The sequence below is a fragment of the Passer montanus genome, unplaced genomic scaffold (genome assembly GCF_014805655.1).
Source record: "Passer montanus isolate IOZ18808 unplaced genomic scaffold, ASM1480565v1 scaffold54, whole genome shotgun sequence".
Taxonomy (NCBI): Eukaryota; Metazoa; Chordata; class Aves; order Passeriformes; family Passeridae; genus Passer; species Passer montanus.
In genome coordinates this window covers 5306662-5319910 of record NW_024370374.1, presented here as the reverse complement: position 1 = coordinate 5319910, position 13249 = coordinate 5306662, and the positions used below count along the sequence as shown (strand labels likewise).

At 44.0% G+C, this 13249-nt stretch overlaps 1 protein-coding gene across 3 annotated transcripts in view; it reads left to right on the top strand.

Annotated features, from left to right (window-relative positions):
- MPPED2 (metallophosphoesterase domain containing 2) overlaps positions 1-12889 on the top strand; it is a 110481-nt gene extending 97592 nt beyond the window's left edge. For all 3 annotated transcript variants that reach the window (XM_039725173.1, XM_039725174.1, XM_039725176.1), the window contains exons 5-7: positions 6783-6898; positions 9458-9571; positions 12669-12889. In XM_039725173.1, the coding sequence (XP_039581107.1) occupies positions 6783-6898; positions 9458-9571; positions 12669-12787 (349 nt within the window). In that variant the 3' untranslated portion in view covers positions 12788-12889. The remainder of the gene's footprint in view (positions 1-6782; positions 6899-9457; positions 9572-12668) is intronic.
- Positions 12890-13249: the final 360 nt, after the last annotated feature.

Here is a 13249-nt window from a genome sequence, read left to right as displayed (position 1 = left end):
AACATGTGAACTGAATGGACAGTCCTTGGCAAAAAGGATCACTAAGCATTGCAGGCATGGGGTAGGAGATGTCAGTGGCTGGTCTGGACCATCAGAGAGGAGAAAGAAGTGAAAGGTGTCCACAGAGGTAGTAGATTTGGGGACCAGAGCTCAGTTACCTGTCAGTCACAGCTGGAGCAGCCTGGAGGCAGAGATGTGCAGACGAGATGTCAGTGGCTGGTCTGGACCATCAGAGAGGAGAAAGAAGTGAAAGGTGCCCACAGAGGTAGTAGATTTGGGGACTGAGAGAGGGAAGGTGCAGGAGGGGGGTCTTTCCCTGTACTATTTTGCAGCTGTATGGATGGCTAAAGCTGCACTTGCTGCTGTCCTGTTCCTGTTTTATGTGATAATCTGGTCCAGATCAGCACGTCCATGGAACAAGATGCATGGCAGCAGAAAGGGTCCTGGATTTTTCACAGCTCTCACAGATCCAGGCCTGAATCTGTATCTGACAGGAGTTTAAAACCTGCACTGGCCAGTTTGTACAGTCAGAAATTGAGAATGGCTTGGTGCAAGGAGTATGCCAGGTCATGCTGGCTGCTGAGGGGATCCTGCAGCTTCTCATTGTGAAGGTCTGCTCCCCAGGGAAAAGGCACTGCAGGGCTCCTTCCCTCCAAAGTCAGTGCAGGATGGGGGGTCCTGCTTCTCAAATGCTTTGTCATTTAGGTAACCAGCACTCAGAGGTTAGAGACTGTAAGTCAAAAGGGAGAGATAAAAACCTGCACAATAAAACCAGTCAAAACAACCAGCAGGTTGTGGAGGTTTCAGGTTTTTCTGACCTTGTGAAAATAGCTGAACTCTGTTTTAGAGACTTCCTGAGTGCTGTGCAGGCTGGCAATAAGGACGTACCTGGCTAACATAATTGCAGCACTGATAATTCACTTCTGTGAGAGCTTCAGCTGTTTAAAGATGCAGGGTAAGCAAAACCCCAAGGAACCAGTGCTCTTTTCTGTTCTGTGTTGTTATTGTCACTTTCTAAAGGAGACACTGAGGCACAGCAGGTGAGTGCTGCTGGGAATGGAATTCAGCTGGAGCCCCCAGGCTGTGCCTCTCACCCATGTCACAGCACTGCACATAATGAGCACATTTAGGAAACTATTTAGCCTTTACCATTTCCTGATGGTTGCTACATTACGAAAAAGCACTGGAATCTTCACTTTAAAAAGAAGCTTTGCCCAAAAAAGTACTTTTGTGGCACTGAAGGCAAGTTTCAGTGGCTTTACAGAAGCTGCTGTAAAATGTGCTTCCTCAGTGTGATGCCTTGTGCAGGCTGCCCCAGAGCAGAGGCTGGACAGAGCTACAGAATAAAGCAGGGATTCATTCCAAGGATCTCCTCCATGGATGCACCTTGGGCAGCACCAGAGCCCAGCCAGGGCTGCACCCAAGATGAACCCAAATGGTCCCAAAATGCACGAGCGCTGCCGGGGTCTCTCCCTGGGCTCAGCTCTGCTCCATGTGCACATTGCAGTTCAGTGTCCAGTTCCAGCTGCAGCCCCTGCAGTCCCATCCTGCTTGTTTTTCTCTCTGCAGCCCACGGGGTTTGTGCTCTTGGGCTGAGATTGGGATCATTTGTCCTTGGTGCCCAGCTGGAGCAGGAATTGTTTTGTCTCCCTGCTCTGTGCACAGAGCTCACCATGCCCTCATGTGAAGCCCAGACCCACACACTAAAGCAGCCCAGAATGTGAGAAATAGAAAAGGTAAAACCTGAGACTTCCAAGGCATCATGCACGTGCCCTGCTCAGTGTTTTGTCTGGATGATGCTCCAGGCTCTCCCCTCCTGCCCATGTCCCTGTCCCTGTGTGTGTGCCCTCGGGCCATGAGGGCATTGAAAGCTTCTTCTCCTTCTTCTCCTTCTTCTCCTTCTTCTCCTTCTTCTCCTTCTTCTCCTTCTTCTCCTTCTCCTCCTCTTCCTCCAGTGTTGGCCCAGGAGTGGATTGGGAGCTTGGGGGATGCATCTGTAGGGTGGTCCCACATGGAGTCAAGTCCAGGGCTGCACATCCATGGCCTGTTCCACCAGTTCTGTTCTGCTGCTGTAGCTGCCTCCTCCCTTGTGAGCCAGGGCTGTGTGCTCCCTTTGAATGCTGATAAAAATAGAGAGCATTTTGTTATTGTTGTTGGTGGTGTGGAAGTGCCTCCCACTGGGATGCCTTTTAGATGCTCCCCTGGCTGTTATCCTGTGCAAGGAGGGAGACTGAGATTTGTGCCTCCTGTGCACTTTACTCATTGGATTAAATATAAAATTGAAGCTTTCCTAAAAGACTGGGTAGCCTTAAAAATGAATGAATACATGGGATTAAAGACCTATGAGATAATTCATTTTTCTAATCCTGTTTAGAAGTAACTATTGAAATAAATGGATTTACTGGTGGAGTTAAGAGGAAAATGTGAATCTAGAAGGTCTCACTGTACATTTACCTTTTGAGCTGTTGAACTCTGAGGATCAGGTAATTAAATTCATGAGTCAGAGAAGAGATGAAAGTAGGTTGTAGGAGTTACCACCCTTCAAAAGCATTAAAGATGCAGGAGGGGCTACATTTCTGTGCTACCTGGGTGAACTTGGCCCCTGGGTGAACTACCCCTTTCCTCATGTGGTGGTGTTGCTTCTGAGGTGAATGCACCGAGGAGCAGTTGTGATTTTTTTTGTGTCATGAAGTGATGCTCTGTGTGATTTTTTTGTGTCACAAAATTATGCTCCATGTGATTTTTTGTGTCATGAAGTGATGCTCCATGGCTGTTCTTCTGTAGCAGGTTGGTTTGGGTTTGTTTTGGGAATTTTTTAATGTATCAGTAAAATAATAAAGCCGTCCAGTGCTTACTTGGGAGAAGGGAGATGTGGTCACCTGCTGAAGCTGCAGCTCTCTGCTGCTAAAAGCAGATGGATTTGTGTGTCCTGTCCAGGGGTTCTCCCGGTGCGCCTGGAAAAGGAGGATGAGTCTTGCTGGGGAGCTTAGCATCCCGTCCCTCCTGGCATGATGTCCAGCAGTGTCTGCATCTCTTGCAGCACGAGGTGTGAAGATAATTTGCAGCCTCCTCCTTTTAATTGCAGAAAACATAGCTTCCAAAAGGCCAGATGGAGGAAGGGGATCTGTGGGGATTCCTGTGCAGGAATGAGGAGCTGAGGAGAGCAGGGATGGGCCAGGTGTCTGCCTTCCATGAGGATATTCCCTGTGCCACATCTGGTGCCAGCACAGCTGCCCTCCCCAAACGGTGAGGAAGCTGTGCAGTCAGGGAGGGCTGGGCTGTCAGGGAGCAGGAATTCCCGTGGATTTGGAATTCCTGTGGGGTTTGATGGCACGTGGGGAGTGCTGTGAGGTGTGGTTCTGAGCACCACAGCCTTAATTAGGTTCCTCTGCACACAGGCTGTGAGGACGTGTTCTGCTCCATCAAACCTAAGATGACAAAATCGTTTGTAATCTCTCATTACCAGTCCCTCTGGGTTTTCCATCCACGCCTCCCTTGCGGCATCATTCAGCAGCCAATAACTTCCTGCTGTTGCCAGCTATACTTAAAAAATTAAGTTTTAGGAATTAGCTGAAATATTTAACTCCGAGATCCATAGGAAAAAGAACTAGGCCAGATCTGAAATATTGCTGCTAATGACTAAGTAGCCTTTATTAATTACTTGCACTTGTTTGTGGTTTGCCATGAGTGGGTATATGTGCTTTTACCCCTCTGATTCTGTCTCCCACCCCGTGGGAGGAAAGGAAAAGGGCTGTGGGGGGCTTGGTTGCCAGCTGGGGTTAGACCATGAGAGTGCAGCCCAAGTTCATCACCTACATTTCTTCCCAGACAGGAAGTGGTTTCTCACAGTGATTAATCAGCCTGAAAATGCATTGCAGAAGGCACCTGACTCCTTGCACAGCTCTTTTCTTCTAAGTTATTTAGACATTGAGAGTGACTCTATTTGACTCTTGTGTATGCAGAAAAAGTCACCAGCAGGAGTAAAATGTCCCTCTCTGATACACAGAGCAGGCTTTGTTTTTCCTGCAGGTGTTCAGAGTTTGCTGGGGTGCCCAGCCACTCACAGGGCTCACAGCACACCCACCCCATCCCATCCTCACTGCAGCACAGCAAACATCAGCTCACCTTCCCTGTGATCCCACCCAAACCCACGCAGCTCTTGGGCTTCTTTGTGGTGTTCTGAGCACATGCTTGCCTTCCTTCCTCTCCAAAATAAGGACCCTCAGTTTGCCTGGCCAGCATGCAGGGCTGTTAGGAATTTTGCACTGTTTCATGTTTTAAATGCCTTAAGCCTAAATCTGTAATCCAGGTGTTCTTCATTCGTGCCTGCTCTTCTCTTTGATTTACCCCTTTTGTATAAAAATCTTCAGTATATTAAATAAGTACTTGACCATCTTTTTTTTGTGCATAATGAGGGAGGTTTCTCAAAAGTTTTCTTCCCATGTGGTGCCTGTTAGTCACAGCTAATTACAGAGGCTGGTGAATGAAGAATATATCTGAGGCTCAGGTTTCCCTCCTCCTCTTTCCACAGTGCTTCAGAAGAAAATAAAATAAAAATCCTGCAGACAAATCCAGGTTTTTTCTGTGGTCATGGTCTCCGAAGAGCTCCAGAGAAATCACAGATGTGGTTTCATGTTTCAGCTTTAACTATGTTGTAATAACTACAGCCTTATCTGCAGGAGAAATGCAAGTGGGGAAAGAATCATTAATTGACAGTGAAAAGTTTGACCCCAGCTCTGTGTGTTTGTTTGTTTTAAGCAGCTGAATGTTTAGCCAAACGATATTTTAACTTCTGCCTGCAGCCCTGAAGGTTACAATAATCTCCATAGGTTAAAATCTAGAAATGTTAGAGGAAGGGGAACTTAGATAGGTGTTTCAGGAAAGCCAATCCTAGGAAAGCAGAAATTCTTGTGGTTTAGCTGAAGCCAAGACACAGCCTTCAGTTTTAATCCAGCTGCACACACACACCTCCTGCAGGGTGCACAGACCTTGCTTTAAACACAGGAGGGTTTTTAGGTGTTTTGGTGGGTGCAGAGCAAGGCAGCTGTGAGAGGTGAAGCCTCGTGGCTGAGCACACAGGAGCCCAGAGCTCACATCAGATGTTGGACTAACATCTAATTTTTTTTTCCTATCTTTTGTCAGTGTTCATTCAGGAAGCCTGCTAGCTTGAATGAGTTCCTGTGTGTGTAGTGTGAGCATTATCCAGCAGGACTACACGGGATATGTCTATTATTTGTCACAAAGGCACCAGTGACCCTCCTGCCCCTATATTAGCAGTGCCTGCTGCTTTTCCATACTGCCAGTTGTCAGGAATGCAGATCATCCATAGAGCTGGGTACAGTCCTCATTGGTCACATTGTTGTCTCAGCAGAACAAAATGTTTCATTATATAAAAATAAAAATTAGAGACATCATCTCAGTAGGGCATTCCCACTCAAACACATGTTTGAGGCTGGAAAAATGAATAATTTAGTGGATAGAGGCGGCAGATTACATAATGAAATTACACAGGACTTGAATGACCTCTGGTTTAACAGGTACAGTTTTTTTCAAGGTTGGTTTGTGGTTGTTCTTTGCCCTCAGTTTTTGTTTTCTGTTTTCAGAACTGCAGCACACAGAAGACTCCAGGAGTAGCCTGAACTTTCAGAAAGATGGGCTGGGACAGGAGAATCCTGCCTAGAACTTTCAGAAATTTGCGCTAGGACAGGAGAATCCTGCCTAGAACTTTCAGAAATTTGCGCTAGGACAGGAGAATCCTACCTAGAAAACAAAGTCTAAAACTGTTGCCTGAGCTCTAGGAAACACACACACACGGATGCAAACTCTTAAAATTTAGTACAGTACTAAGACCTGTGTGAAAGGTTATTGGTAGCAAATCTAAATAGTGCTGTATTTCATCAGAGCAATTGTTTTATGTACTTGTTTGATAGGGAAAGGCTTTATTATGATATAGCTGTATCAAAATTGTGTGTTGAAAAAGTTATATGTTAAAAAGGTACTGGAAAATGTGATTTTCATTGCTACATGCTTGGGTTGGTGGATAAACCAGTGTCTCAGAACAACTCTGTGCTCTGCTGGAGAGCACTAAGGGTGTCAGTTTTCCTTGAGAAATACTAAATGAATTTTAAATTATAAGATCCTTTTAAAATGTCACTGTAAGGCTAAACATTGTATGAATGTTTATTTCTTTTATTATTTTTATTATGTTTTCTTTCTTTCATTATTTTTGTTATGTTGTTCCTGTATCTGTAGGAGGCTCAGGGGTTCAAACCCCAGTTTTGTGACAGTGTTCTGGTTATAAAAGTGCTGAAAGGAGCAAGGTTGAGTTTAGTGAGATGCCACAGTGGCACAGATGGTGCTGCCCCATCGAGCCTCTTGTTGAACTGGTACTGCTGCCCTGTGCTGGGAGAAATTGATTTTTGCCTCAAAAAAAAAAAAAAAAAAGAAAAGTTTGATTTGTTTTGGTAGTTAGCATAGGGAAGGAGTTTGAAGATTCCCAAACTGTGACAAAAACCTCGGAGTTTAGACTTTGCTATTTTAGTGTTTTTCCCTTTCTCTCTAGTGAGTAAATGCCTCCAGGGCTCAATGCACTCAAAGTACAAAAACAGCATCAGACATTAATCTAAATTCAAATGTATATTTTAACATATGTATGTATTTAAATCAGTGTGTGTTAGAGGCATCCCGAAGAACTGAAACTGTTTTCATTCAGAAAAAATTTTGGAGAAGGGAAGAGATTTTTGTATTTTACACTGACGCAGTTTGTCTTATTTTCCCCAAAGGACACCGTGGTTTAATGGATGGGGCTTTAATCTACCCAGAGGTCAGTCTTTGCTAGACAAGTGGAACCTTATTCCTGAGGGAATTGATATACTAATGACACACGGACCTCCCCTTGGTAAGTGAAACAAAAGTTCTGTGTGATTCTTTGCGTGAGAATTTTGCTTTCAAAGTGAGCAAAGTTGATAATGCTGTAAGATATACTGTAATTGCACCCAGAGTAAAAACTGTGGATTGAAAAACTTTCTGAAGGAAGTGGAAAATGATGATTAGGCTTAGCTGATCTGTTGAGTTGCCATAAAAAACCTGATTTTTTAAATTAAATTCAAGCTAGGGAAGATCAAATATCTGACACCATAACCATTATAGTTTGACATTTTATTTAAGAACAGTATTCATCTGACAACCAGTTTTCAATCCCATATGACTTTTTAGAGATTGACTAAAACTTTTGAAACCTTTTCTCACTACAGTGTCATGTCATGTTAAGGTTTGAGAGTAGCAGTCAAGAGTTTGGAACTATGAAGTCACATATTCTCCTTGGTAATGCCCTTGTAAACTTAGAATATGTAAGAATAGTTTTAAAGGTATTAATTGGCTTATTAACAATCTGTGAAGGAATAAGATTATCTTCTTAGATAATTGTTCCTAACTTGATCTAATGACAGGTGAGCACCAGCCTATGAATGCATAATTTGTTTCTTCATTAGGTAGCTAAAGTTTCTCATTTAGTTTGCTTGTCTTGTCAGTGTCAGTCATTCGCTGATCTCAGTTTTAAGATTTAAACTAAGCTCTGCGAGTCCCAGAAGGACCCCAGGACACTCATCCAGCAGAGGCAGGAGTGCTCAGTTTTGGCATATCTGAAGTCCTTAAAGCCCTCTCTGAACCCCTTTGGGAAGTGCCACTATCCTGTCTCCATCCCGCGAGGCAGAATAATGAAATTTTATTGCCTTTCCTCCAGACACACGTGGCAGGCTTCATGGGACTGTGGTTTAACTCTCTCAGCTGGGTTTACAGCAGCTGAGCCTCTTACAAATGTCACTTATCAGCTTGAGGAAGTGGGGCAGTGTCTTCATTGCCCTTACTGTGAGAAGAGTGATTTTTGTCAGGGTTTTAGGATTTGTGTCAGGGTTTTAGGAAGTTCTTGCAACCCAAGGGGTCACACAATCACAGGAAGTGGCCAAATCACAGTCACTTAGTACATTTGTGGTAATGAATATGTAAAATCTTCTCAGAATTGCATGGGGCATTTTAATAAAACAAACCAGCATTTTAAGTGCTTCCAGGCTGGCTCAGTGTTCTTTTAGAGCTTCTTGGTGACTGTGGAGTCAGGAATTATTGTGTGCTTATGTTTTTTTACCACAATTAAGTTAAGAGTCAGCAATCCAAGCTAAGGGGGGAAAAAAAAAGTCCAGAAAGTTTTTGACCAGTGTACTTACTGCTCCTTTTATATTCTGGTTAGTTTTTAAATGCTACTTAGAGAATGTTGTAAGAAGAGCAGCAAATTCCCTTTAACCTTGCTGCTTCCCAGGGCCTTGAGCAGCACTCTCTTAATCACTTCATTCTCCCAAAGAAGCAAAAAAACCCCCAAGTGTGTTTATAATGTTTCATGGGTGCTGTTTCAAATGGGTTGCTCATCCATCTGCTCTGAGCTGGGCTCATGCAGAAATACTGTGATGCTGCAGACACTAATGAGTGCTGTCATTGAATTAGACTGCTTAAATTTTGTGTTTGAAGGAGATAATGAAGTTGAGTTTCAAAAGGTTGGCACTGTGTCTCAACTGCAGACACAGATTAGGTGTCAGTACTGTCCCTAAAATGAGGGGCTCTAGGTCTCAGCCTGCATGATAACATTGATAAAGCACTGCTTTTTAATTAAGTGTTTACTTATTAATATTAAGTGAATATTAAGGGAGGTAGAGCTGTAACTGGACTCTCTGGTCACTCTAAAATTTAGGCAAGTTCATGTCCCAGCATGTTTTTGCTAAAGTCAGTAGCATGGTGCTACAGCTGGGCATGGCTCCTGATTTCCCTTTATTCCTCCTTGTTCCCTTGCCCTGCTGATCCTTCCCATGCCAGTCCAGGCTCCTGCAGGGATTGTTTTTTCATACATTTTTCTGTATTTTCCAGAAGACCAAGTGGCAGTGTGGTCACTTAGCACTGGCTTGTTGGGAGCTGTTTTGCAATTTTTGCGTGGTGATGAGAGCTCAGAAGTGACCTGATGCCTTCAGACCAGGTCCTCCAGAAGCTGTGGGAGTCTGTATTTTAAATCTTTGGGATTGAGTGGTGGCTCAGCTCATCTTCCTGAGCTGTTTCATTTCTGGAGTAACCACAGAGCTGACTGCTGTAAGAGCCAGGGGAAAGGGAAGAAAAATCTGCAGCAGTGCCAGGAAAAATCTGCAGCAGTGCCCGGTCCCTGGGGTTTCAAGGTGGAAGAAACCTATAGTTCAAGAAAACAAATGACATCCAGGAAAAATATTAATGCAGATGGAGGGAGGAAATCTTAAGGAAGACAAAGTGAAACATTTCTTAAAAGCCATTGTGTGCTTTAATGGAGAGGTTATGACTGGAGATAATGGAATAAACCCTGTGTGAATTATGACTTCCTGAAAGACTAGGTGAAACCTCACCTGAATAGGGGAAATTAACAGTGCTGATTGCTTTTTTTTGCCTTCAGGTTTTCGAGACTGGGTTCCCAAGGAGCTGCAGAGAGTGGGCTGTGTGGAGCTGCTGAACACAGTGCAGAGGAGAGTAAGGCCCAAACTGCACGTTTTTGGTGGGATTCATGAAGGTAAGGAGCAAAGCTGTTCCCTGCTTCACTCAGATTTCCAGAGGCACATTTTTTTTTGCAGTATTGCAGTGGATAATGGCAGATTGGATTAAAGCAGGGAGGGAGTTCAGGGAAGTGATTGCCTGCGTGGCACTTTGTAAATTTATTCCAGAATTAAAGCAGACTGTTTCAGGAATGTGTGCTACATTTAGCCACCTACATCTTTCACTGTGCTGCAAAGGTTGTTCCATACAGGTTATTTGAAAGCAATTCAAGTTTTGACAAACTCGGTTAGAGAAACAGATGAGATTCCCCACACTTGCGAGCCAAAATGAAAATTATCCCCATTACTCCCAGCACAGGAGCTAAGAAAGATGCTAGAGAAAAAAAAAGAAATGTGGAGACAACCTGCTGCCTCTGCTCACCTCCCTCAGGGTATAAGGGGAAGCAGAAAGGAGGGCATCTCGAGCCAGGCATCAGTGTCATGTTTCAGAGGAGATATTCCCCCTCTGTGGTTGCCAGAACAGGCAGTGTGAGCACCGTGTCAGCTCCAGAAACAGCCAGCTCAGTTTGTGGCAGTGGAAGAGAATGAGAGATTAAATACATTCTGGAGATGCTTAAATATTTAATGCAATTTTGTGGCTTTCCTGTGGCTGAGAGACCAACACTAGGAGTTCTGTCTGAGAGACAGTGCAACACTTCATGACCCCAGAACTCAAAATTACACATGAAATGTTTTACATTCTCCCCCTGGAGATTTCTCCATTGTCTCTAACTAGGTTCTCAGTAGGCCTAAAGATTTCCAGGACTTCATAAAAGCAAAATAAAAAGAAGACAGCTCTCTCCTCCAGTGATGTTGGTTTTTCTGAAGCCCTTGTGACTTCATACAATGATTTCCGTGCCTGGCATCTGTAAATAAAGAGTTTATACTGGGAATACTGACATGACCCTCTGCATAGAGGCATAAATAACAGTCTTTTAAGGCACCCATTAACAAGATTGGGTATTTTGTACAAATATTAGTCCTCACATATTAAAAATGAATGGATATGGCAAGACTCCCAGCTGAAATGTGTGAATTGTAAATTTGGGTGGTGAAACTTGCTTGGTTGTAACAGTGCTAAGGGTGGGAGAGGAGGGTGTCTGAATGTCCAGGACCATCATTATGAGAAAGCACCACATTTAAATCTCCTGGGAAAGGACAAATTAAAAGTGAGCATTCAAATAAATTCTTGTAAAAATACCAGCAAAAATGTAAAATAATTTCTAGTACTTACATAGAATACACAAGAATCGTTTGTTTCAGTACAGGAAGAAATAGCAAAGTGTTAAGAGCCTTATCTCAGGGTGCAATTAATTTGTATCCAACCCCAGCTAAGATGAACATGCACCACCTTCCCTGGAACCAACAGAGGCCATACACAACTTTTGGTGATGCAGGTTTTCCCCCCTGGTTGATAAGCAAAACAACCACAAACAAGGTTTTTCCCACCATGAGAAGATCTAAATCAGAATTGCCAGTCTAAATAAATAAAGTGATATAGGTGGACAGTGCAGCAATTCTGAAGTGATGATTCTTTCTGATAGGCACTGTGGGTAGCTGTATTTATCTTAGCTTTCAGACAGCACTGATCTGGACTGTATCATAATGGTTTAAAAGATAAAACCTTTTTCCTCTGTGGGTTTGCAATGGGAAGCTTTCTTCCTCCATGAAACTCTGGGGGTTTTTTTCAATTTTTTTTTTTAAGTACATTTGAGCCAAATACTTCCTGGATGTTTTCAAGCTTCTTAGTTAGATTTTTGTGGATGGCAGCTGAAAACACACAAGCTTTTATAAAATTCTTTTAAAATAGATATATAAATTAAATAATGGAGTCAAAGAATGGCTTGGATTGGAAGGGACTTTAAGGATATCTCATTCCAAGCCCTCTGCCATGGGCAGGGATGCTATCCCAGGTTGCTCTGAGCCCTGTACAGCCTGGCTTTGAGCACTTTGGGGATGGGGCAGACACAGCTCCCCTGGGCAGCCTGAGCATGTGCATTTGTGTGTTTTTAACCTGCTGAGGAGTTCCTGAGGTCTCAGAAGCTGATGCCTCAGGTTTGGCTTTTCTATTTCTCACATTCTGTGCTGCTTTAGTGTGTGGTTCTGCCTGCTCTGGGGCAGCACAAGGCATCAAGGCAGTGTGAGCAGCAGCTGGGCAGGGCTGGATGAGGAGCTGGGTGATAAGGGCCAGCACAGGGCAGGTGACAGAGTTCAGGTTGTTTGTTGGAGAGGAGGTATTGAAGCTAAACCAAAGTCACTTCAAAATCTTTTCTTCTGAGTGGTCTTTTTCTTCTGACAGGCATGCACTCTATAACTCACTAATTAAGTAATTAGGAAAAGAACATGGGTGTTTGTGTTTCTGCCATGCCTAGTCACAACAGAGGATTTTCCAGGGGTGACAAAAAGTTTGTACATAAAGCAAAAGCGCTCCTTCTTATCTCAAACACAGCCCACTGGATTTTTTTCAATTTAGTCTTTGGGGCAGAGGAACCAGCAGGGCCTGGTGTCATTTTGAAGGGTCAGTTGGGTTTTATTGCACATCAGGGATGGCCCAGCAGTGCTGGGGTGCTCCGTGTGTCCCTGGCAGTGACACCTTGTGCAGGCTGCCCTAGAGCAGAGGCTGGACAGAGCTACAGAATAAAGCAGGGATTCATTCCAAGGATCTCCTCCATGGATGCACCTTGGGCAGCACAAGAGCCCAGCCAGGGCTGCACCCAAGATGAACCCAAATGGCCCCAAAATGCACGAGCGCTGCCGGGGTCTCTCCCTGGGCTCAGCTCTGCTCCATGTGCACATTGCAGTTCAGTGTCCAGTTCCAGCTGCAGCCCCTGCAGTCCCATCCTGCTTGTTTTTCTCTCTGCAGCCCACGGGGTTTGTGCTCTTGGACTGAGATTGGGATCATTTGTCCTTGGTGCCCAGCTGGAGCAGGAATTGTTTTGTCTCCCTGCTCTGTGCACAGAACTCACCATGCCCTCATGTGAAGCCCAGACCCACACACTAAAGCAGCACAGAATGTGAGAAATAGAAAAGCCAAACCCTGAGGCATCACAGTGAGCGTGCCCCTTGTCCCCACAGGTTATGGGATCATGACAGATGGCTACACCACCTACATCAACGCCTCCACGTGCACAGTCAGCTTCCAGCCCACCAACCCTCCCATCATCTTCGACCTTCCCACCCCTCAAGGATCCTGAAGCACTACTGGGGAAGGTCTATAAACTGCCATTTTCTAATAAAAAACTTACCTTCATGTTTATTTCAAAATAGGGGCTAGGGGGGGATTTTGGGGGATCTGTGGGGGGTTTTTGTTTTGGGGTGGGGTTTGGGGTTTTTTGGTTTTTTGTTTTTGTTTTTTTTTATTTGTAAATTGCTGGTGCAAAAGAAACAAGAAGAGAAGTTTGAGGTTGTGCTTTCTGGAAATGCAGCATTCATTTTAAATTGATAAAGCATTGTGAATTTGTAAAATGAATTTTGTTTTCCAATAAATTTGCCATTGTAAATTGTTATAGTGTTCTCAAAAGGACAGCCAAGCTTTCTTTTAATAAGTGAGAGACCTTATTTTAATATTATATTATAAGCTAAAAAATAGGCAGCATTTAAATACACCCAAATTTGCACAACTTTTGTTATTGTCGGGGTTTTTTTAAGTGTCTTCT